The 25,317-nt window shown below is 36.0% G+C and overlaps 2 protein-coding genes across 3 annotated transcripts; one reads left to right on the top strand and one right to left on the bottom strand.

Moving 5' to 3' along the window:
• The first annotated feature begins 387 nt into the window (after window positions 1–387).
• Window positions 388–18,597, top strand: LOC144439285 (sushi, von Willebrand factor type A, EGF and pentraxin domain-containing protein 1-like). Its single transcript, XM_078128563.1, has 35 exons — window positions 388–445; window positions 1,225–1,352; window positions 1,715–2,002; window positions 2,666–2,803; window positions 3,102–3,270; window positions 3,664–3,912; window positions 4,321–4,624; window positions 4,977–5,113; window positions 5,660–5,797; window positions 5,936–6,073; window positions 6,186–6,350; window positions 6,717–6,977; window positions 7,457–7,705; window positions 8,108–8,281; window positions 8,625–8,798; window positions 9,448–9,621; window positions 9,952–10,125; window positions 10,319–10,492; window positions 10,682–10,855; window positions 11,433–11,606; window positions 11,814–11,987; window positions 12,509–12,682; window positions 12,863–13,036; window positions 13,196–13,369; window positions 13,547–13,720; window positions 13,905–14,078; window positions 14,207–14,380; window positions 14,612–14,785; window positions 14,936–15,109; window positions 15,278–15,451; window positions 15,718–15,891; window positions 16,073–16,246; window positions 16,659–16,829; window positions 17,362–17,513; window positions 18,229–18,597. Exons 1-35 carry the CDS (start codon window positions 388–390, stop codon window positions 18,232–18,234), a joined length of 6,057 nt encoding a protein of 2,018 aa, XP_077984689.1. The 3' UTR covers window positions 18,235–18,597.
• A 1,120-nt stretch (window positions 18,598–19,717) lies between these two features.
• On the bottom strand, window positions 19,718–24,380 carry LOC144438992 (proton channel OtopLc-like). Of its 2 annotated transcripts, none has more exons than XM_078128227.1 (6): window positions 24,276–24,380; window positions 23,392–23,510; window positions 22,707–22,972; window positions 22,142–22,349; window positions 21,697–21,893; window positions 19,718–20,922 (listed from the first exon to the last, which is right to left on the bottom strand). In XM_078128227.1, the coding sequence occupies exons 2-6, from the start codon at window positions 23,469–23,471 to the stop codon at window positions 20,066–20,068; spliced, it is 1,608 nt and encodes a 535-aa protein (XP_077984353.1). In that variant the 5' UTR covers window positions 23,472–23,510; window positions 24,276–24,380; the 3' UTR covers window positions 19,718–20,065. The 2 variants fall into 2 exon arrangements, with proteins under 2 accessions (XP_077984353.1, XP_077984354.1); XM_078128228.1 differs by lacking the exon at window positions 24,276–24,380 and adding an exon at window positions 23,839–23,878.
• Window positions 24,381–25,317: the final 937 nt, after the last annotated feature.

Genomic DNA, 25,317 nt, shown 5'->3' with positions numbered 1-25,317 from the left:
CGTCAGTCTTACACACGCACACAGTACAGTAGCCTATATCAACATCAACTCTTAAAATTCGAATGTTTATTTTGAAATTATTAATATTATGTAAAACTCTTAGTCTATAGGTAAGCCTCAGATGGTTTAAAGTCAGGGTTTTGAAATCATTTATTGGTATTTTCAACATTTAAGCTGAATGATGGGTTCCAGACTTTAGATTTCAAGTTGTTTACATATAGTTACTAAACTGCGACTGATATGTAAACCATCGTAGACGCCAATGCTATACTTAACTTGCTTCCAAGTATCGTTGTCGCTATCGCGCTAAAACAAAAGTCACGGCAAGTTTGTAGCCTTTATTTTTAGGACACATTGGAGTTGCAAGATGCAGTCTTGGCATAAGACATGCGAGTTTGCCCTTCAGCTGGAACAGATTACAGGAAAGTATTAGAATGTCATAGGGGTGAAATATTTGTGTATATTCAACAAGATTAATCGTTGTTTCATGGCGAGGTAAAGTTACATTTAGGGTGCCGGGAAGTGAACAACTACTGCTAGAGAGCTGACTGGCAATTATGTCCCTGTGTGACAGCGACACGGAGGGGAGGGGGCATAATACTTTTTAACAATCACTGATACAAGACTTTTCTTTGATAATATTAACTGGGTTATAATGAAACAAAATTTCTAGGCTCAGCTTTGAAAGTTGAGTTGTCGGTACCGTCAGGCTGTTGTCAGGCACTGTGATTATAGTATTAGTTTAGAATTCTAAACTGGTACAGTACATTACGTTTTAAAAAAAACTTGGGGAGCAATAACCAGTATTGGGAATGAAGTTTTTTAAAACGTAATGTACTGTACCAGTTAAGAATTCTAGACTACTGGAGTATAGGTCTAAGTCTTATGGCTATATATTCATATACGTGATTTAGTGATCCAAACTATATGTACAATCTTATTTCTCATCCATGTTATTACTTTTTAGTGACCAGTATTTCAGTTTAAACATCTGGAATGTTAGTACGTTCAAGAACCAAAGACATACGTTGCTTTCACAAACTATCTGATAGTAGCTATTCTGTAATCGTTACTAATTGTTTTCCAAGCTTATAGAAGTATTTACATTATAATGTGTTATTATATGTTATCTTTCATTTCTAGAAATATTTTGATTGTCATAAATTTTTTTTCTTCAAATATTTCCTGTATTTATTTCGTATTTTTCTTCATCTTGATTAACAGTCCATTTGTACCCATATGGTCCAGATATCGGTGATAATGTAAATGATTTTCAGGATGATGGCAGCTCTGGGGAAGTGAACATTTCAATAATATTTCCATTTTTTGACAACAACTATAACAATGTTTGGGTAAGAAACATAACATAACAAATTCAGTTTATCTGTATTTATCATCTCGGCTTTTTTTCGATACAATTTTTTTCATTGATTTTTACTTTTATGGTTTGCATTCTATTATAGTCAGAAGAAGAGCACAGTCTGAAACGTCATCATATGATGAATTAAGACTGGAATAAGAATATTGGTTGCCTCAGACCTTTGATCTGTTGTATTTATCATTTTACACATATTTGAACCAGTTACTGCATAACATATGGTGTCCGCAACAGATTAAAAAAAATGAAATATGAATGGTGATATTTCAATTTAAAAAAATGAAATATGAATGGTGATATTTCAAATATTGATATGAAATTTCTATTTGTCAACAGATAAATAACAATGGAATAATATCATTTGCACTCGAAATAGCTGACATCACTTTGGACATGTTTCCCCTTAGTGGTGGATTGCCAATCATTGCACCGTTTTGGGCAGATGTGGACCTTTGGGAAGCTGGTAATGTGTTCTGGCGGATATCTACTGAGGAAGATATACTGAACAAGGCAACCGAAGATGTTAGGACTTATTTCATTGACCAGCAACACTTTATGGCTACGTGGGTATTAGTAGCAACATGGGATGCTGTTGGTTTCCATGGAACTTGGAACCCCGACCTTGTAAGTGCCAATCCTGACCCGTCAGGTTGGGCCTTGACCCAGTAGGTTTGAACCCTGATCTAGGTTTGAACCCTAGCCCTTTGAGTTTGAGCCCAGACATCTTATGTTTCACCTCTGACCTAGTAGGTTTGAGCCCTGACTTAGAATGTTTGAACCCTGATCTTGCATGTTTGAACCCTTACCTCGTATGCTTCATCCTGACCTAGACGATTTGAACCTTGGCATATAGTGGGTTTGAATACTTGACCTAGTTAGTTTGAGCCCTGACCAGACCCTAACCTTGCAAGTTTAAGCCCAGACCCTATATACTTCAACCCTGACCTAGCAGACTTCAACTCTGACCTAGCAGTCTTCGTCCCTGATATAGCAGGCTTGAACCCCGACCTAGTAGTCTTGAACCCTGACCTAGAAGGCTTGAACCCTGACCTAGTAGGCTTGAACCCTGACCTAGCAGTCTTCAACCCTGCTCTAGAAGGTTAAATTGTGATTTGGTAGGTTAATCTCTTGCAATGTTACCGAGTCCTTTAGGACAGAGATGTGTATTGATTCCACATTGTTACATTCGCAAAATAGACTTGAATTCGCTAAAATCGTAAATGTATACACTAAAACAATAATATGAAAATTAATTCTTCTGCCTTTCTCCTCTTCTTTCACACACAGGTAAACACATTCCAGGCTGTACTGGTCACCAACGGCAGACAGTCCTTTGCATTATTTAACTATGGCAACATTTCGTGGACTACAGGAACAGCCAGTGGCGGCGACCCTTTCACAGGTCTAGGGGGCACACCTGCTCAGGTTTGTATGTTGTTATGAAGCGTATAGTCCGTACACACCCATCATTCATAAATGATGTGTGTGAGAGCTAACTCTCGAAAAATGGTACATATAGTACTGTATCGAAAACCATCATATATAAGTGGAAATGCAGGCAACGACCGCCCCAGAATTCTTATAGATGAGAAAATCTGTCGTTGGTCTTCTGCAGCCTGAGTGACTAAATACTGACTCGGGTGACATTTGTGTTAACTGTGATATATAATTTTATTTCACGAAAAAAAGACGATCTTACAAATATTTTACTTTATTTCATTAGGTTGGCTTCAATTCAGGATCTCATTGGAGAAATGCTTCCTATGCCATTGATACTTCTGGTACGGATGCAGTTGTGAATATCGCAAACACCACCAACGTTGGTGTTATCGGACGGTATGCCTTTCGTTTAGATGAAGACCAAATTATTGATGCTGGTTGCGATCAGCAAGGTAATACTCAAACGCATATACATACACACATATTTACTTATGTGTGTATGTACATGCATGAAGGCGTGCGTGCGTGTGTGTGTGCGTGCATGAGTGCGAGTATGAGTGAAAACATATTTAGATACATGCATGCATGCATGCATGCATGCATGCATGCATCACACACACATACATACATACACACATACATACATACATACATACATACATACATACATACATACATACATACATACATACATACATGCACATGCATACATACATACATACATACATACATACATACATACATACATACATACATACCTTTATTTTAGTTCTAGTATAGATTTAAGACTATTCATTTTTATTTTTTTATTTTGAAACTATTTCCCTTCTTTCATTATATTCAAGGTTCTCTAACAATTTATCCCTATACCGGTTCAATGCTTGGAGGTGAAGAAGTGTTAGTTGCAGGACCATGCTTTGATCTAAGAGATACGGTTGTATGTAAATTTGGTGAAAGACACGTAGTTGGAGTGGTCCTCGATAGCCAACGAGCGTTGTGCACGGCCCCTGTCTTCTACCAAGTTGGAAGATTAGATTTCGATGTCTCTATTGACGGTGGGGAAACGTACAACTATCACACAACTTACACAGTCTGTAAGTACAATGTAGTTTGTTAAAGGGACACAAGCTGAGTTTACATGTTTTGGGGATGTAATTCTGCATATTAAAGGGTACACATAGTATTCTACTTACTGGTGAATACTTAACTACTACTTGTAATTGACTGAACTCAAAACGATCCAATGACGTAATTTATTATACGCATCTGATAATGTACATGTACAGAGTGAATTCCCTACTATACAACCAACAGTTCTGACAGTGCCATAGAAGGCATAAACATTATAGCAGAATAGTATTATCAAAGTTTTTGTAAGTATTTTTACGTAAGTGAAAAGCTTATAAACTCAGCTTGTGCCACTTTTTTATTTCATATTTTGTCACTTTGAAAGGTCAATTCACAAACTTTGAAATTATCATCATTTTCATATTGTATTCCAGTTGATATTGAGCAGATCAAACCAGGTATAATCAGAGTAAATAGTTCGATATGGCACACTCAGGATGAAGTAGAGATATCATGGGACGTGTCATTACTAAACTCACAAACAGTTGATGTTCATCTTCTGGGTTACCATGGAGATCCTAACAACTTTGGTTGGCAGCACAGCGCTACACTTGCAACTAACTACAGCCAACTTGCAGCTAATGGTCGGTATCGATTCGACACAAGAAAGTTTGGAACTCCTTTTACTGTTGGAGCCATACGTGTATCAATTCATGATCAAGAAGGAAAAGGTTTCTTGTGAGTTCAGTTATTATTGCTTTAAATACATAATTCTGTCATTTTATAAACTCCCGTACATACACAAGGTAGTCAAATCCTTAGCAGTGTTATCGACATATACACAGGCAAGATATGTTATGGTGACCATGTTCCCCAGGTGGTATTTGTCATGATGATACAATGAATGTAGCTGTTAGATAAGTCTACTTAAATGTGTTCTGTTTGTAATATTTCTGCTTATTCTTCTGTGATAGTCTAGATCTTTCCTCATTTGGTGACAGCTTTGATTAGTGTCTACTGTATTAAGTACAGTGTTTGTTGTTCCTGTTCATGCCAAATATATCAAAATAAACATGTAATTACTTTATAGGAACATGCCGGGTATATGGACAGATGTACATGACTTGTACTGGAATTTCTTCACTGATCTCCACGAATGGTGTGGACAGTGGTATGAAGATGACTCCCTGCTCTATAAGTCATCTGGAGAAACAACACCTTGTCCATGTACTTTAAAGCAAGCAATTGTCGACCGTGGTCGATTTTCCCCGCATCCGGAATGTAACCAAGACAACGAGGGTCCAAGCAACTGTCTTTATAAACCCGATGCTGTACATTGTGTGGGTACTACTGTTGCAAGGTACGATGTAAACAATTATGGTGGTTTGAGCTTTTCAGAAAGTTGCATGGTGTTCGTGTCTACGTTTATGATCAAAGAGTGCATACTTAGCTGTACTGATATGAACATTACATTCGTACAAGCAGAGACATAAGTATTTTCTTGGGACATAAACTTAAATTTCACTACAAAGGCTTAGAAACTGATCAAATGTGGGTATTATGTATGTTTTGCCATCATGGTATTTAAATCCAGCTGCAATATAAGTAAAAAGTTTATTGGATTGTTTCTACCCAGTGAAGAAATGTTGGGACAAGATTGCTGTTACAATGCAGACGGTGCCTTACTTGATTCAAGAGATACATATTCAGCTGGCCCATCCTATCGATACCAGCGAAGAGGCACAACAACTAATGAAGCACAGGCAGGCATACCATACTTATCACACTACCTGGCGAGTTTAAGTCCATGGTTCAGGTGTTGCATTTACACAGGATTTACCGATGATTGCCGTTTATTCTTTGACAGAAGACCATCGGATGACTGCAAAAGATACGAACCACCTCGTCCAGGTATGTGTATTGTCTTTTTATTTGAATCCGATAGAGCAGAAATAGATAGTGTTCTGACCAAAATAACCCACAACATTTAATAACAATAATATTTCTGTTTTATTTTCATCTTTCTATGGTGTCCGATTTGGCATGTAGCTACGATGTTTGGTGATCCGCACGCGATAAATTTTGATGGTACGCCGTTCACCTTCAATGGTTACGGAGAATTTGATATTGCACGGATAAGTGGAAATTTAACTGTCCAGGGACGAATGGTACCATTCGAAGACAATGGTAAGCACAACATTAACATATTTTACCAATCACAATCAACTTGTTCGCCTACTGAAAATAAGTGATTACTGCAGCTTTGGTAATACTCTTTTCATTTGCTTCTTCTCACCAGCTAATGCAACTGTGTTCAAAGCATTTGCTATTAAAGGAATGTCAACGGCGACGATTCATATAGAGAGGAGCGAGAGAAGGAATTTAGACGCATATATAAGTACTGGCCACGATGCAAGGTGGGAGCTTGTCAACTTTGAAGAGAGATTATCGTGGTATTTTGAAGGTAGTCATGCACTATGTATGTATGTATGTATGTATGTATGTATGTATGTATGTATGTATGTATGTATGTATGTGTCTTTCTGTGTATGTGCGTGCACGTGCGTGCGTGCGTACACGTATGTATGGACTTGCCTATATGCTTGCTTGCGTGCGTGCATTAATGAATGGATGAATGAGTGAGTGAATGAATGAATGAATGCATGCATGAATGAATGAATGCATGCATGCATGCTTGAATGAGTGGATGAATGGATGGATGGACAAAATAAATACATTTGCGTGGAGGAGAATATCATGAGTGAGAAAGCAATTGAATTTTTCCTTGCTTGTTTTCAGTTTTTTTCTTTTTGAATTAAACCCAATTTAGGACTTACCATTTCAAAAACTAGTGTTTTAGACGGAAGAATGATGCTCGCATTTGACAATGGTATTTCAATCAATGTATCAGCGACTGGTGACATGATGGCTATTCTACTTATTGTACCTACCAAGTACAAATATCAAACAACCGGATTACTAGGATCATGGAATGATGACACAGAAGACGATTTTCGGATTCCTTCTAAGTCGGAGTATTTGTCTAGTACTTCGTCACTGCAGGATATCTACTATAATTTCGGGCTTGAATGTGAGTATTGTAATATGTTAGTAAAATGAACGTGAGTGTGTCTGTGTTTGTCTTTCGAATTTTCCGTATCGTACAATGCTTAGTAGGAACGTTGTCAGTTTGAATGTTCTTGGTCTAAAATAGTTTTTAAAAGCTGTTGACGTTTCAAGCGTAAACGCGAAATCATCTTTATACAATTTTGTAATTTGTTCATCACATGAAATCTAAGAGGATAAAATCTAAGAATAGTTATCCCTCGAATTAGGAAATTCACACGTCGCTGTACAACAACAGAAATGGCAAACGAAAATGCATTGTGTTCTTATAAAGAAAATTAGATGAAATATGAATTCAAGTTTATGTATTATATCTCAAGTAAGCCTCAAGTACTGTAATGATTGTGACTCTAAAATGCTTGTTTTCCTGTCTGAGAAGATATCTTGGTATTCCTGTCTAAGAAGATATATTTGAAAATGGCGTTTTTTTTATCATTTCTCTAGGGAGAATATCTGTTGACGACTCTCTGTTCCGCTACAAAGACGGGGAAAGTTACGAAAAGTACAATGATGTGAATTATGAACCAGTCTTCATAATTCCTGTGGCAAGCACCAGTCAAGAGGTCAGTGACCTGTGTGGTGATAGTTCCCAATGTGTATTCGATTATGTAGTGACAGGTGATAGACTGGCTGCTGCTTCAACGTTGAATGCGATAGATGCGTACGTGACTTCATTACAGGCAACTGATATTGGTAAGTTTGAATAGTGATAACATGTAAGGCTATGTATATCTTAAAAACTGGCATTTCTTAACCCTATCATGTGTACGAGAATGTAGTCTGACCAAAAGGAAAATATCAACTGCATTGATCAAACTACAATAAATAACTAATCTAGACCTTGGTTCGTTAGTTCAATGGGTTTAAACAATTGAATGGGCTATGTTTTATTAATTTGATTCTTACAAGCCAGAGTATAAATATCCTACTGACGCAAACGAAAGTGTAAAATTGAGGAGGGGTGGTGTTAAGCGCTGTCGTAAAGACGACGACGACGACGATGATTAATATCTAACCTTTGACAACCGAGCGAAAGGAAATTTAATGAAGACATCTACTGACTAAAAAGTAAAACATTTCTGTCATTGCTTTCAGTCGTAACATGTGACTATGTTACCACCCCTCAATATTCTTACAAGATTGGTTTAAGCTATGTAGCTGGTTCCATTATGACCTTTGAATGTATACCAGGGTATACGATGGATGGTCCTATGCATCGCCGTTGTCTGGAGAATGGTTCATGGGATGGCTCCCAAATCAGTTGTGAAAGTACGTGTTACATACATATATAGCATGTCACGATTTTTCTTGTATCCGCACGTGTGTTTTGGTTAAACGACAGACTTACGTATCTCCCACGTGCATAATGGGTACAATTCGAGCACATAAAAATACTGATACAGAGCATGATATAATTGTACTTAGTTAAACTTTGCTGTAATCACCAATGTAAATATAACAAAGGGTAATAACACTACAACTAATGTGCAATCAAGAGCTGCAGGATAAAGTGAACAATATTTTCATGTAACAAATAATGACTGGATATTTCATAATATTGTATGAAAACCTACTTAGTTGTCTATTTCTTTCTATTTATCTACGATAACAGTCGTCACATGTAAAGAGCTTGAATCTCCAGTCAACGGAACTCTTTACTTGACTAGCCTAAACTACCTGTCGATTGCCAACTTCACTTGCGACAAAGGTTTTAATCTTGTTGGTTCACATGAGCGAATGTGTGCAGCTGATGGGAATTGGACTGGACAACAGCCAGTGTGTAATAGTAAGTGTGTTTGACATACATACACTACAGTCTATACTGAGTTTTGGGTATAAAGCTCGTGTAAAGAAGTTGCTGTAAAGTAACACTTCTCCAAGAGGATTAAATTGCCTTAACAACTAGGAATTACTGTTGCAGAGACAGCCATTTGAAAGATAGACAAATATGGATATATATGTGTAGTATTTAATTGATGGCTGGATATTGATTAATGCGTATCTCCCACGACTGTAGTCAGGTGAATGAAGGCATTGTTGACGAATGATGTATTGTATTATATTTTAACCCTTTCTCCCCAAATGAATGTTTTGCTACAAAGTATGTACACAATAAACTTCGGACCTCTTGAGGGCATACGAGGCGTAAAAAGAGTTAGACAAAGTCTGTATTTGGGTAATTAGGCCAGTTATGACTGTAATGATATAATATGTGAATGAATAGGGAAACAATAGACTTAATATCGTTTTCGTGATGTCTAAAATAAGCTTTTACATCAAACCAAACATATACCATGAAGTGGATTAAGATATTACGAATTTCATATTTATGAAATTGTACCAGTGAACGATACGGAAAAATAGTGTATGACAATGCATTGCTTGATAAAATCTTGCGCAAACGTTTGACTATAGGTTGTTTGTTGTTACATTAGTTGTTACATGCGAAGAACTTCATCCTCCCCAAAATGGAACCATAGAGTCATCTAACCAAACATATCTCTCGATGGCCACCATCTACTGTGATAAGGGGTTTACTCTTGTTGGATCACATGAACGGATGTGTGCAGCTGACGGTAACTGGACGGGAATATCATCAGCCTGTAATAGTAAGTATTCGTCTAATACAACATATTTATATACATGTATTTGATACTAGTAAGTGATTAAGCAATGAACCACCCCATTTAACGTCAAATATCAGTACACTATTCCCATTCACGGCCAATTGGATGCATGCCAACTGTGCTATGTCACCGTGTTAGTACAGTTTCTTTATTTGATGTGTAGGCCAATCAGATCTATAGATTTACATATCAGTATACTGCATGATATAATACTGAATACTTATTTTTTTTTTAAATTACTAAATTTATTCATATCAGATTAGGATGAATTCATGAATTTATAAAACATATTTGGTGTCTTTTGATAAACAGTTGTTACATGTGAGGAACTTGAACCTCCCGAGAATGGAACCCTGCAGTCATCTAGCCATACGTATCTTTCGGCGGCTACTATCTCCTGTGATGAGGGATTTACACTTGTTGGATCACATGAACGGATGTGTACAGCTGACGGAAAATGGACAGGACAACGAACAATGTGTGATAGTAAGTATACATCATACACATAGTTGTGTCATTGTTTTACAGTAAACTTTATAACGGACATGAATAAATAATTGCAAGAAAAATCAATTCATGTGTACATGTATATCAGTATAAACCTTTTCTACGGAAATGAAGTTACTTTATTAGATTTTATAATTAAAGTGTTCGTTGTTTATTGATGTGCGCTAACTAGTCGTTACATGTGAAGAACTTCGACCTCCCAAGAATGGATCTCTACAATCACCAAGCCAAACTTATCTTTCGGTGGCCACAATCTCCTGTGATGAGGGCTTTACTCATGCTGGATCACATGAACGGATGTGTACAGCTGACGGAAACTGGACAGGACAACCGACAACTTGTAATAGTAAGTATTTGCTTCAAATTCCTCTTTATATAATAATTAATGGTAGTCAAAAGAAGGTGTAAGAAATAGATAAAATTGAAACAAACTCAAACTTTTTGTATACCTGTATCTAGACCATGTAACGGAACATATAACTCTGTCGAAATATATTTCAATAATATATATTTTGTTATTTATTGATGGTAATAGTTGTAACATGTGAGGAACTTCAACCTCCCATGAATGGATCGCTGCAATCACCAAGCCAAACTTATCTTTCGGTGGCTACCATCTCCTGTGATGAGGGGTTTACTCTTGTTGGATCACATGAAAGAATATGTACAGCTGATGGAAACTGGACAGGACATAATGCAACATGCGATAGTAAGTATTCATCTATGTTATACTTTACATAATACAAATAATGGTAGACAATAGACGTTGAATAATATAGATGATAAATTTGAAACAAACTTAATTTATATGTACGTATATATGCACACCTATTTATCAAGCAGAATTGTCAAACTGTTAAAAACGTTAAGATAATTTGTATTTTGTCATTTATTAATGCGTGTTAAATAGTGGCCATTGTAGAGAACCTTTACCCAAGAACAAAAATAAAATACAAGTTTGAAAGAAACTTAACGTATATGTTTATCGAGATGTTGACCTGTCTATCAAAAGACTAACAGTTCAAAGATTGATAGACGATATATATATATATATATATATATATATATATATATATATATATATATATATATATATATATATATATAACTCGGTGAGTATTAATCTGCTAAGACAGTGCTCTATACCGCAATGGCAGAGCGTAAAACTATATATATATATATATATATATATATATATATATATATATATATATATATATATATATATATATATATATATATATATATATATATATATATTGTTGTTTATTGATGTTTATAAATAGTTGTTACATGTGAAGAACTACAACCTCCCATGAATGGAACCCTGCAATCATCAAGTCAAACATATCTTTCGGCGGCTACTATCTCCTGTGATGAGGGATTTACACTTGTTGGGTCACATGAACGAATTTGTACAGCTGACGGGAACTGGACAGGACAACCGACAACTTGTAATAGTAAGTATTCGTCTAATATTCCACTTTACACAATAGTTAATGGTAGTCGAAAGAAGGTATACGAAAATAGACAAAATCTCAAACAAACACAAACTTTTTGTATATCTGTGATGCTATGCAGACTGCGTATTAAACGAAACGTATAAACCGTTCAAACAGATATTGCGATATTATACATGTCATTGTTTATTTATGTATGATAAATAGTTGTTACATGTGAAGAACTTCAATCTCCAACGAATGGAACCTTAGAGTCACCAAGCCAAACATATCTTTCGGTGACTACCATCTTCTGTGATGAGGGATTTACTCTTATTGGATCACGTGAACGGATGTGCACAGCTGATGGGAACTGGACAGGACAACTGACAACTTGTAATAGTGAGTAATAACCTAATATATTTCTATCTATAAGCCATGCTGGATGAAAGAAAGGGGAAGCACAACAAAAACTACCAAAGTGAAAGACTTGTATCTATATGAAGTCTTAATTTAATTCAAATTGACTAACTATTCAAGAAGATTCTGTATATCTTTCCATTCTTATTAATATTTGATGAAATATTCAATACCAGTGAAGAAAATAACCCTTTAAAGAAATTGAAGCGCTACAATCATGAATACAATTCAGAGGCCTCCGTCTCATGTGATATAGGGTTTACACATGTTGACTCTTCTCATAACGGATGTGTCCAGCTGATGGCGACTGGACAGGACAATTATCATAGTGTAATAGTAAGTAATATAACATTGTTATCTACATGTACGTACAACAGTTAGCAACGAAATGAAAGAAACTGACCAATATGTTCATCTATAGATAGTGCTGTTCTATCCAAATGGTGTAAGTCTTAAAAATATATTCATATAGTAATTTTTATTCATCAATGGTTGACCGACAGTTGTTACATGTGAAGAACTTCAACCTCCCAAGAATGGAACCCTAGAGTCACCAAGCCAAACGTATCTTTCGGTGGCTACCATTTCCTGTGATGAGGGATTTACACTTGTTGGATCACATAAGCGAATGTGTACAGCTGAGGGTAACTGGACAGGACAACCCACATACTGTAACAGTGAGTAATAACCTAATATATTTCTATCTATAAGCCATTCTGGATGAAAAGGGAAGCACAACCATAAAATAACTAACAAAATGAAAGACTTGTATCTATATGTAGACGTTTTGATTTAATTTCAATTGACTAGTCAGTATTTATTACTCAATTAATATTTCTATCCTTTTTGATAAATAGTTGTCACATGTGAGGAACTTGAACCTCCCAAGAATGGAACCGTACAGTCGTCAATCCAAACGTATCTTTCGGTGGCTACCATCTCCTGTGATGAGGGGTTCACTCTTGAAGGATCACACGAACGAATTTGTACAGCTGACGGAAACTGGACAGGACAAGAAACAACTTGCAATAGTAAGTATTCGTCTAATATTACAGCCTTATATAAACCAAACGGTATTAATAAAACTAAAATAGATTATAATTTGGAACAAATATGTAAATCTGTATATAGACAAATAGACTGTTCAAACTTACATAGATAATAGATATATTTCGTTGTTTGCTAAATAGTTGTCACATGTGAGGAACTTGCACCTCCAAAGAATGGAACCGTACAATCATCAAGCCAAACATATCTTTCGGTGGCTACCATCTCCTGTGATGCGGGATTTACTCTTGTTGGATCACATAACCGAATGTGTACAGCTGAGGGGAACTGGACAGGACAGCGTACAATGTGTGATAGTAAGTATTTATGTAACATTCCACTTTGCATAATAGTTAATGATAGTCAAAAGAAGGTCAATGAAAATAGATAAAATGCTTTTTGTATATTTGTATGTTGACCACGTAACGAAACATATAAACCGTTCAAAAGATATTTCGTTAATATATATTTCGTTATTTATTGATGTTTGGTAGTTGTAACATGTGAAGAACTTGGACCTCCAACGAATGGAACCCTAAAGTCACCAAGCCAAACATATCTTTCGGTGGCTACCATCTCCTGTGATGAGGGATTTACTCTCGTCGGATCACATAACCGAATATGTACAGCTGACGGCAACTGGACAGGACAACCAACATACTGTAGCAGTGAGTAATAACCTAATATATTTCTATCTATAAGCCATTCTTGGTGAAAAGGGAAGCACAACCGTAAAATAACTAACAAAATGAAAGACTTTTATCTATATGTAGACGTTTCCATTTAACCAAATTTGACTTACTAGTCAGTATCTATTACTCAATTAATATTTCTATCCTTTTTGATAAATAGTTGTCACGTGTGAGGAACTTGAACCCCCCAAGAATGGAACCGTTCAATCACCAAGTCAAACATATCTTTCGGTGGCTACCATCTCCTGTCATGAGGGCTTTACTCTTATTGGATCACATGAACGGATGTGTACAGCTGATGGAAACTGGACAGGGCACCCAACATTGTGTCACAGTAAGTAATCATCTAATATACATTTGGATATATGTTTAAAACTTTGAAAATTAATCTGTATGCATAGCGATGTCCGGTCTTTACCGTCAGACCTAATTATGTTTTATCATGATTTGTATCAAACACAGTCGTAACATGTGAAAAACTACAACCACCCAAGAATGGATCCCTACAATCACCAAGTCAAACATATCTTTCGGTGGCTACTATTTCCTGTGATGAGGGATTTACACTTGTTGGGTCACATGATCGATTTTGTACAGCTGATGGGAACTGGACAGGGCAACCAACAACTTGCAATAGTAAGTATTTGTCTAATATTCAGTCTGGCAAAATATTTAATGGTAGACACAAAAACTTAAATGTAAATAAATAATAATATATAATAGATAATAATAAATAGATAATACTTTTAAACAAATCCAACTTTTTATATGTATATCTGTATGTAGACATATGTATCGAAACATATAAACAGTTCAAAAAGATATGTCAATACTAGTGTAATATGTATTTCTTTCTTTATTGAATAGTTGTGACATGTGAAGAACTGGATCCTCCAACGAATGGAAAACTACAATCATCTAGTCAAACGTATCTTTCGATGGCTACTATCTCCTGTGATGAGGGGTTTACTCTTGTTGGATCACATGAACGGATGTGTACAGCTGAGGGGAACTGGACAGGACAATCCACATACTGTAACAGTGAGTGATAACATAATAAATTCCAAGCCATAAGTCATGCCAGATAGAATGGAAAGCACAGTAATGACTATGAAAATGTATATGTATATTTATGTCCAGTCTTTTCTATAAGACCTAATTATGTTTTATCATGTTTTGTATCAAACACAGTCGTTACATGTGAAGAACTACAGCCTCCCAAGAATGGATCCCTACAGTCATCAAGTCAGACATATCTTTCAGTGGCTACTATCTCCTGTGATGAAGGGTTTACTCTTGTTGGAGCACATGAACGGATATGTACAGCTTATGGGAACTGGACAGGACAACCGACAACTTGTAATGGTAAGGGTTCTTTACTAATAGAAGATTTAGGCAGAAAAAGAATAGTTTACAGGAAACAAACAATGACAGATATGTATATATATGTTCATATTTCATTTTGCAATCAAAGAATCTATTAATGTACTTGCTTCGGTTTTTTACACTCTGTTTTTATCTTTTAAACTGTAGTCATTGCATGTGAAAAACTTCAAGTTCCCAAGAATGGATCCCTACAGTCACCAAGCCAAACATATCTTTCAATGGCTACCATCTCCTGTGATGAGGGATTTACTCTTGCTGGATCACGTCTACGAATGTGTGCAGCTGATGGAAACTGGACAGGACAGCCGACAACTTGTAATAGTAGGTATTCGTCTAATACTACAGTCTTACATAATAGTTAATGGTAGATGAAAAGAGTGTTTAAGTGAATATAGATGGTGATGTGAACAAGCTCAAACGTATCTGTATGTATGTATGTATGTATGTATGTATGTATGTATGTATGTATGTATGTATGTATGTATGTATGTATGTATGTATGTATGTATGTAGACCTGTGTATCGAAACAGACAAACTGTTCAAAATTATGCCGTAGATAATATATTTTTCCATCTTTGCCACATAGTTGTAACATGTGAGGAACTTGAGCCTCCAAAGAATGGAACCGTACAATCATCAAGCCAAACTTATCTTTCGGTGGCTACCATCTCCTGTGATGAGGGGTTCGCTCTTGATGGATCGCACGAACGAATTTGTACAGCTGACAGAAATTGGACAGGAAAGCCAGCAACTTGTGATCGTGAGTATTCCTTTTTATGTAAGATTGCAGTTTTCAATTTCAGACATTATAATAAGTGAATAGATTGAAAAAAACATTGAGATGGACTACTTATCTACATACAGTGTTTGATTTAGAATTGATGAGAGGGTTATTCATGATATTTAATGAGTCGTACTATTTTTTATCTTTATAAAACTAGTAATCATATGTGAAGAACTTGAATCTCCGAAGAATGGATCCATTAAAACGTCAAGTCTAACGTATCACTCGATGTCGTATCTCTCCTGTGATAAGGGCTTTACTCTTGTTGGATCATCGGAGCGAATGTGTGCAGGTGATGGAAAGTGGACAGGTGAACGGACAACGTGTAATAGTAAGTTTCCATACTGCATTCGCGTCTTTCGTTGTCAGATAGTACAACCATGTGTAATTTCTCTATCAAGTACATTTTGTTATATAATGGCAACTTACCACATGTGTTGTCCTGTATTTCACGTCATAACTTATAGCTGATTTGAAATATATCGCAAATAAGATGCCCAAATCTCGTCATGATAATGTCGTATATAACAAGGTATATTGTGAAAAACTACTGCAAGTGTTTTGATTTTCTAGACATTATTCATGTGGATAGGTAAACTGTACAGTCCAAACCCCCAGAATCAATAACCATACTTGTTTGTTTGTATATTTTTTGTATTATTATTTTAGATGCAGAGAGCGAATTTCCAGTTTTGCAACTGATGAGTTCTTATGTTGTATATTTTTTGTGTGTATTATGATAGTTGTCGTTTGTGAACCTATTCAAGTCCCTTCAAATGGTACGATATATGGTGAACAGTGGACATACAATTCGATAATTAGAATTCAATGCAGTGAAAACTTCAAGATGAATGGAACTAACGAGATCCGTTGTCAAGCTGACGGCAAATGGAGTGATGACTTACCTTCATGCTGTGAGTATTTTACAAAATTCAAACTACAGAAAATACACAGAAAATGTACGCACAAGCAGTTCAGCAATAATTCAGGGATTTACTAGTTGACAACGAGCATGAGCGAATGCATACATTTGTATATATATTCAATCGTCAAAACTATTAAGGGGTATGTATTCAATAGTAAAAACTAAGGGGTATGGTACACCAGGGGATGTTTTATTGGACCACTGTCAGGAATCTAAAAACGAATAAAATGTAACGATGGGTAATGATTGCAATGTTAACAAAATGAATAAATCTAAATTATGTGCAGAAAATTGCAAACACAACTGCAGTAAAAGAAACATTGTTAAGATACAATGCAGCCCATAACTTTCAATATAGTTCCACCACAGACTTCTTTTAACTTTACATGTAGTGGGCACCAAAACTTTCATATACACAAGATTGAAAACCAAAAGTTTGAATACGATAGAATATTGACATATATTCATGTTATGAAGTCCAATATCTAACCCACTGTGTACACGTAACTTCAATATTTCAGACATGGAGGAAGAGGATGACACAGATGTTGCTAGGAGTAAAACATTAGCAATAGTGATTGCCGTGACATGTGTTTTGGCAGTGGTAATCATTGTTGCAACTTTGATATGCATCGCGTGTGTTTATAAATATTACACAAGAAAGGCGGGTGTGGTAAGTCTACATTCATGATAGTAAAAATGATGATGACAAACTAGTGATAGAAAGGGAGGGTTGGCTAGGCAGGCAAATATCAACAGAGACACGCTGATGGATAGAAAGGTGAATAGAAAGCTGTTTGAATGTTCTGCTCCAGACCATTATATCTGAAATAATTATTATGTTCCATCCCTACCTTGTTTCCGATATTACAATGTCAAGAAACCAATATCATACTTGCTAGGATTTTTTGTTCAGCCAATAGGCTGTGTCCTAATAATAACTACAAGTTTTTATTGAACCGTGCATGAAAGCAAGAGGCACTGAAATTGTCCAGTTGAACGAGAACCAATACAATATTTGCTGCGTAATACCTTTCCTGAAGTTATGGGCTATGGGTCATTATGTAATTATTACCAACGAGTTTACCAATGTACAACATGTCCATATACAAACACTTCATCGTATCAGTTTAGCCAGTCAACTATTCTAGGCAAGAATCGACTACCATTCATATGTAAATGTGGTTGTGCCTAAGTACATGTATCTGGGTAATGCCAACCTATCATAAAGAAATAATTATAACGTCAACTTAGAACATTTACTCCACGGATTACATGGTTAGACTGAGAAATGACAAAATTGAACTTTAGTCAGGAACTGAACTATGTGTTACTGTAATGTCAAAATTTATTATAATAACATATATCTTGTTTTGGTTCTCTTGTAGGTGTAAGAAAAATGGAAGATGTGAGCCTTATTTCTATGTAAATACAGTTTTATAAAATATTAATGTATGATATTTTTGCATATGTCTGTTCTTTCTACAATGCTACCCGGATCATAGGGCTATTATTTTTCATAATATAAACATGGATATACTATATTCAGAGTGGGCCTGTAAGAACAATGTGAACATCAGATGATCTGTACGCTATCCTGCCTTCTGTAATTACCACATGTACAGTCAATGCCTACTGCAGTGTTAGAGTACACATTTTGTTGTACATATTACATGTAATATAGACTATAAACTTGTTATACAAGTGATGTCTTACCTCACAACAAACCATGTCTGTCTGTCTGTCTGTCTGTCTGTCTGTCTGTCTGTCTGTATGTATGTATGTATGTATGTATGTATGTATGTATGTATGTCTGTCTGTCTGTCTCTGTCTGTCCATCCGTCGGTCCGTCCATCCGTTTGTCACTGTATGTATGTATGTATGTATGTATGTATGTATGTATGTATGTATGTATGTATGTATGTATGTATGTATGTATGTATGTATGTATGTATGTGTGTATGTGTATGTATATGTATGTATGTATGTATGTATGTATGTATGAACATGATATTCAAAAACTACTTCATCAATTCAAACAAAACTTAAAGCGCACAGCTTCCTTATGTTATAAGGATAGCAAGAGCTATCTAAGTTTTGGTAAATCCGCATGAATATTGATAATTAATAAACATATGTGTGCATGTATATGTGTGTGTGTGTATATATATATATATATATATATATATATATATATATATATATATATATATATATATATATATATATATAAAAGAAAGTTTGGTAATTAGGCATGTTCTTAAGAATTCATTATTCGGATTTCATATGACGTTGTGTTTACCTTGATGGTAATAAAGTGTCTCTGTCTCATAAAGTGTGTTCGTGTAGTTTTGCGCTTTACATGAGTCTTTAGTATAATTAATGATGGCATTATCTTAAGATCGCAAGCCGTGATTTATAAAACTACTGCGACCAACTTACATACGAATTTAGGTGATGAAATAGCACCTTGTAACTTACGCCACCTTCAACATTGAACGCTTGTAAAGAAGCCCTACTGCACTTGAAATGAGTTCGGCCATTTTGGGAATTCCCTTCAAGGAACATAATTATCATTATACCAACGTATCTATATTTGACAAATACACGTGTGAAGAGAATAAATAGACAAATAAATAAATAAATAAATAAATAATATAAATAAATACAAACAAACAAACAAACAAACAAACAAACACGGTTCACTCACAGAAAGTTCTTTTCATTGCTATATGCAAATGAATACATTTATTCTGTTGACTGTATACTAACCGCAATACAGGGATTAAATTCTTTTTACATATAAAGTAACTTCCCGCTGTAGTGTAAAATAGCAGTGTCAATAATACGGTATTAACATTACACCCCCCCCCCCCCCTTCATATCTTAGCAACAAATTACTAGTAGTTTGTTATCGGAAAGACAAACTAAGTTGTATAGTGTGACCAAGAGGGCGCTATTTGGAAGCACATAGGGTGTCTGCGAACTTGAAACCCCGGCTTGAAACAGTCAAACAAATTTTCATCTACAGCCAAATTCGTAATTTCATCTGAACTCATGCTGTCGATTTCTTGGCTAGTTTTGGAAAATTCCGAATTTTCTTTTGTCGTATTTTGTTCACTACTTTGTGTACTGCCGCATGACTCGTGTCTTTACCAAAGATTTAGCTCTAGTGTCTCCTAACTTGCAAAGTAGGCACGGATACTGGCAACAACTGTCTTTTTTTCACCCACTCAGCCACACCTCAAAATACAGTACCATAGAATGAAACCTAAAATAAAGTATAAGGGGATTAACAAGATGAAGAATGATGGACCATGTCTCGTATCCATAGAAACAATACTGAATAGGACATAACCCCACATCTTTCAATTCTAAGATATTGGTATACCAGAACATACCATTGACGAATAATACAAAAATTATTATTTGTCGGGTAAAGTTCGGTCTAAAATCAGGAGGAGGTCTTCTGTGAAGTGCGTCGTATAGAAAAGTAACCGAAATAAATATGTCGACTATCTTTAGGCACTCGTGGTAAAGAAGAAGATTTGGAACTTGGACTGAGTGTGTGCTGAGAGCCGCTGCAATGATACTGAACATGCTATAAACGAACATGCCGCTAGCCGATATGTACATTAACACCATAGTGAGGCGGAGTTCGTCTTCTCTTTCGTCGTCAATTTGCCAAGTGGTGCTCCTACGCATTTTAATGTGAGCGATCAAATTTCCCAGAATGCATAAGGGATATACGCAAACCATGAACAAATAATATATGGCAGATGGAATCCCTTTGGCCCAATCTGCGTCCTGATCTTCGGAATTGGTGTGCGTTTTAACGACGATAACGGATATTATTATAACTAGAATACCGCCGCCTAAACCTATGAGACTTTTCTGAAGTGAATAGTAATGCTTTCTAGGCTGCTCTTCTTGTACGTTGTCAGCATGTCTTCCGATATTTCCATACATGACATACATGAACCCTGACATAATAAGGTAAAATTCCATAGCTCCTGGAATAAGGATGGGTGATTCTGATTCCAAAGCGTCTTTGAACGTTTTATGCGAGTCGTTATTAGACCCTAAAATAAAACAAAACAAAATGAACGTTTGAGTAGTTTGAACATCCATGGCAAGCTACAGTTTTAAAAGTAAAGTGAAACTTTTTGCAACTTAATGATGTGACTGAAACTGGTCGCAAAATACAATATTGTTGCTCGGAGAAAGTGCTGTGCCCCTTCCCCGAAAAAAAACTTTCTGAACACATTGTTCGGAGATCTGAACATCCTACACTTTAACTTTGTCTCATTGCATAATTCAGTTTTCTAATACATTACTTATAAACTGTTAATCTATCTAAAACTAATGAAACATTCTTCCCAAGTTGAAATGAGGCATGATTACTAGTAAATGACATCACGATGGGCATACAAATTCCCATAGTTATAAACAGAGGGTTCTATTGGGGCACCACCTTGCATATTGTTAAGTATTTTCATTATACAAACGCCATTCTATTCGTAAATCCATATGTATTTAGCATTATCCCCCAAACCATGAATTGATATAGGTCTGCAACGTACTGATCGATCAGAAAGTTCCTAAAACACCTGTGTCATTTTTTAGCAGTTTTTGTTTCGAATATAGCATACATGGATGCAATCAGTTTTTGAAATCATAGCCCAAATCCCTCCTATTGGCTAATGCGATTTCGAGTGCCACCAATTAGATTACTCGCCCGATGACGTCACACATCCATGGATGTCAACTGATCGGTTCAAGGGTTTAAGCAGAGAATTACAAAGTACAGTGTACTGTTACTGACAGAAGTCGAGCCTGTACTTTATCATACATACCATTAACTTGAGAACTGGCCAGGTTTACCAGGAATCGAGAGTAAATATCTCCGTTAATGATGTTGACAGGTGGATTCTTATTCCTACATATGATATCATAGTTGAATGTCTGTTTTTCCAAGTCCTCGCTAACCTCATGAACAAAATCTCGGCTCCAACAGCTTAAGCAGGTAGCCCACATTAACATGATAGCTATCCTAAATAGTGAAAATGAAAATATCACAGTTTGATTATGTGTAAAGCTATTAAGTGATATCAGCACACTTAACCAGTTATAAGGTAGGTTGAGGGAAAGAATTCCATTGCAAGTAGGTTGCTAAAACTATTGATTTTGAAAAGCGAAATCACTGCAATGGCGACAAATCACATGTACACAGTCACACTGTGACTAAATGTGAAAATATTTTGCATTGAAATGGTGGAAGACAGTTTTAATGTTACTTACCTCGCTAGTCGTTTCCACTTCGTTATGCATTTATTGGAGTAAACACACACAAACAACCAAAGCTGGAGAATAAACAGAAAACCAAGAACTGCCTCTACACCATCTGCTGCCTTGTAGGACTTTGAATAGTCACAACTACCATCTATGACACAACCAAGCTTGTAACCTTTTATCAACATTCCACAAGCCGCGAATAGTGCAGCGCCACCTATCAATCGAGAATAAAAATCATTTGTTTTACTGGAACATTACAAATGCTATTGAGGTATATTTCAAGTAATGCTTCCACCAACCACCCTCTGATAATGACTGTGTATTTTTTTTAAGGTGTCTTGTTGTCACCGAAATTCCAAAGACGTTATTTAAAATACCATTCTTCACAGAACATATGAATATAATTTGCTTTGCATTTCCTCTTCAAAATGAGCCATGCCTAGCCTATACAGTGGTTTCGAACAGTTACAAGTCACGTGTCACCGTGTACATGACCAACGATCAAGGGAATATACTGGTTTGTCACTGCAATCCTCGTACAGACAATGAAACGCGATATTAAGGTCCTTACCTTTGATAAATTTCGAAGCAGCTTGGTGACTTTGTTGTCCCTCATGGGTTGTTAACATCCCAGCTGCTCTCATAACAATCATTAACACTATCGATCCACCACATAAATATATGTAGTAAATATCTAAATGCCATGACTGCAAATCTCTCTCATGTCCTTCTCGAGTTGCGTGCATCTTTTCAAAAGCTTTGGCCAAAGGGAGAACTGATCCTACTACAATATGAAATATTGCGAACAATTGACTAAATGCCACGCTGGTTCTAGACCTAGTGAAAGAAATATGACGTCATTAGGATATTACAATATTTCATATTTATGATAATGAAAAATTGGAAGATAACAATTGTTTCTGCTATAAAGTATCAGCAGTAGTTTTGTTATAATTACATTATGTCCAGGGGTTATCATTTCTTTTGGTTATATTTTGGTTTTATCTTTATTTCTAACATATATTACGAGTAAATCTAGACACTTGCATTGATACTATCATTGAAATAAAGCAAATCTGACAGCATGTGTACATACACATGTACCAAATTTAAACAATTGCAAATAATCTCTCTTGAACATTTGGTCCAGTGAGATTTCTCCTTTCTTCAGGTGTGTACCATACTATGAGAAAGGTACACACAAATCAGGCTCGTAATATGCATGTGATTTAAAAAATCAATGAAATATAACTTACCGACGTGGTTTTGGTTGGGCATTATTGGCAACATCAAACGGAGGTATAGCTTGGTATTCGTACTGATTTGCATTATCCATGATTTGTATTTGAAAGTGCAGTGACAGTTTTTTCAATACCTGATGACGATAACATTGAGAGTGAAAGTAAAACACATTGAACATCTTTAGCAATGAAAATTGTATTTAAAGTCAAACGAAAATGTATAGTACTGAAATTGTAGTACTTTTCAAGAATTTAAACTCCATAAGCATACTTGTCAATGGATATGAATATCTAGTTCTGTATTCACAGATGACCCAATCTACCTTATCTCTCCCTCAAAAACAGAGAGAAAGAAACTGCAGTAATATTATTCAGTAGAAAAGAATATTTATTTAGAATGTTTTCGCAGAAAGGGGCCATACATGGTGATTCGTGTGCATGTTTCACGTTCAGCAGATTTACCTTCAACGCAGGTTGCTAAATATGTGCGCTAATCTTCTGTATGAACATACATTCGTATTTCGTATGAAATGTAAGACAAAAAGCAAAGAATCAAGCTATAATTTGCATAAATTAAAATTGAGATCAAGCTAACTTAAATACGGTGATACAGGTTTCATTTTGTTAACATTCCGTAGAGCCAATATTCAGGCGATAAAATCAAACCGAAAGATATACTCATTCCAGATGAAAGGTGTAAGTTATTTTTCATGGGAAACAATTAGCGCTATATGAACATACAAAGCAAGGAAATTGATGAATGTTTTTTATAACATTTTCATAATTTGATCAACGTTTCATTTTCTCTTTCGGTTGTACCAGAGACGTTGGGGTAATTACGTCATACATATATATACCTACTCGACCATACCCGTGAAATGCAGTCATGGCAGTCTTACCTGTGATCCAGGACTCGTTGTAGTGCTGTTTTATGATGTGAACTGTCGATATAAGTATCTTATTTTGACGTAAGTCTGAAGGACTACGAGACTGATTTTATAGGCCTCACGCATACAGCATATATGTATTTTCGCGCATGCGTGCAATAAGGAATAGCTAAAATTAACCAGTATTATCATCGGGGAAAAACCAAGCCTATACTACCCACACACCCTATTGTAAGCGTCAAGAATTTCCGATATTTTGTTATTTCGTAAAGGGTCAATGATTCCTCGAAGAGAGGCTATATGTGTCGTAGCTCCAGTAAGCGAAACTGATCCACTAGGCCGTTTGCAGCTATATGAGATTAGATGAGATCGCTAGATATCAAGTTCAATGAGACTGATTACAAGATGTCATGTACAATGAGCAGCTCTATTCAAACGGAAACATTTGGACAATTGCACACAGATATACGTCATCACTTTACGTAACCTAGACAAGAAAAGTTGCTTCTGAAATTAAATATACAGGCGTGATAACAAGGATGGTTATGAATATATTCGAGAGAGATATATATATATATATATATAGAGAGAGAGACAGACAGAGGGCGAGATAGACAAAGAGAGAGACAGACACAGACACAGACAGACAGACAGACAGACAGACAGACAGACAGACAGACAGACTGACAGACAGACAGACAGACACACGCGCACACACACACACACACACACACACACACACTCACATAGCGAGACAGACAGAGAGACACAAAGCAATTGCAAGAGAGAAATAAAGACGTCTCCAACGTCTCTGGTAGTAGTAATAGACCTGGTGTGTAGACAGTCCATTTTGGCGACCTCTCATCCGCCTATTGTGAGTACCTGAATATGTCTGGTTAGACCTTTCCCTGTGTAAATGTTTGAACAGAACTCTTTTGTGTATGTACGAAGTAGGTCGTGGCGACATTCTTTAGTCTGGGTTCTATGGTCTGACCAGCAACTGAACAGAGAAAGGCTGCCTCACCGTGTCTTATTCAGACTAAATTACAAACAT

The sequence above is a fragment of the Glandiceps talaboti genome, chromosome 8 (assembly GCF_964340395.1).
Source record: "Glandiceps talaboti chromosome 8, keGlaTala1.1, whole genome shotgun sequence".
Taxonomy (NCBI): Eukaryota; Metazoa; Hemichordata; class Enteropneusta; family Spengelidae; genus Glandiceps; species Glandiceps talaboti.
The sequence above is the reverse complement of the archived record's forward strand: the minus strand, read 5'-3'. Positions and strand labels throughout refer to the sequence as shown.

Bases quoted from the DNA above. Each gene is read 5' to 3' on its own strand.
- LOC144438992 (XM_078128227.1), bottom strand. From the start codon at position 23,471: ATGGATAATGCAAATCAGTACGAATACCAAGCTATACCTCCGTTTGAT. The intron at 22,973-23,391 runs GTAAGTTATATT...TTCTTTCACTAG, and splicing joins GCCCAACCAAAACCACGTCG to GTCTAGAACCAGCGTGGCAT. The intron at 21,894-22,141 runs GTAAGTAACATT...TTCACTATTTAG, and splicing joins AAGTGGAAACGACTAGCGAG to GATAGCTATCATGTTAATGT.
- LOC144439285 (XM_078128563.1), top strand. From the start codon at position 388: ATGCGAGTTTGCCCTTCAGCTGGAACAGATTACAGGAAAGTATTAGAA. The intron at 3,271-3,663 runs GTAATACTCAAA...ATTATATTCAAG, and splicing joins TGCTGGTTGCGATCAGCAAG to GTTCTCTAACAATTTATCCC. The intron at 10,126-10,318 runs GTAAGTATACAT...TGCGCTAACTAG, and splicing joins ACAACGAACAATGTGTGATA to TCGTTACATGTGAAGAACTT.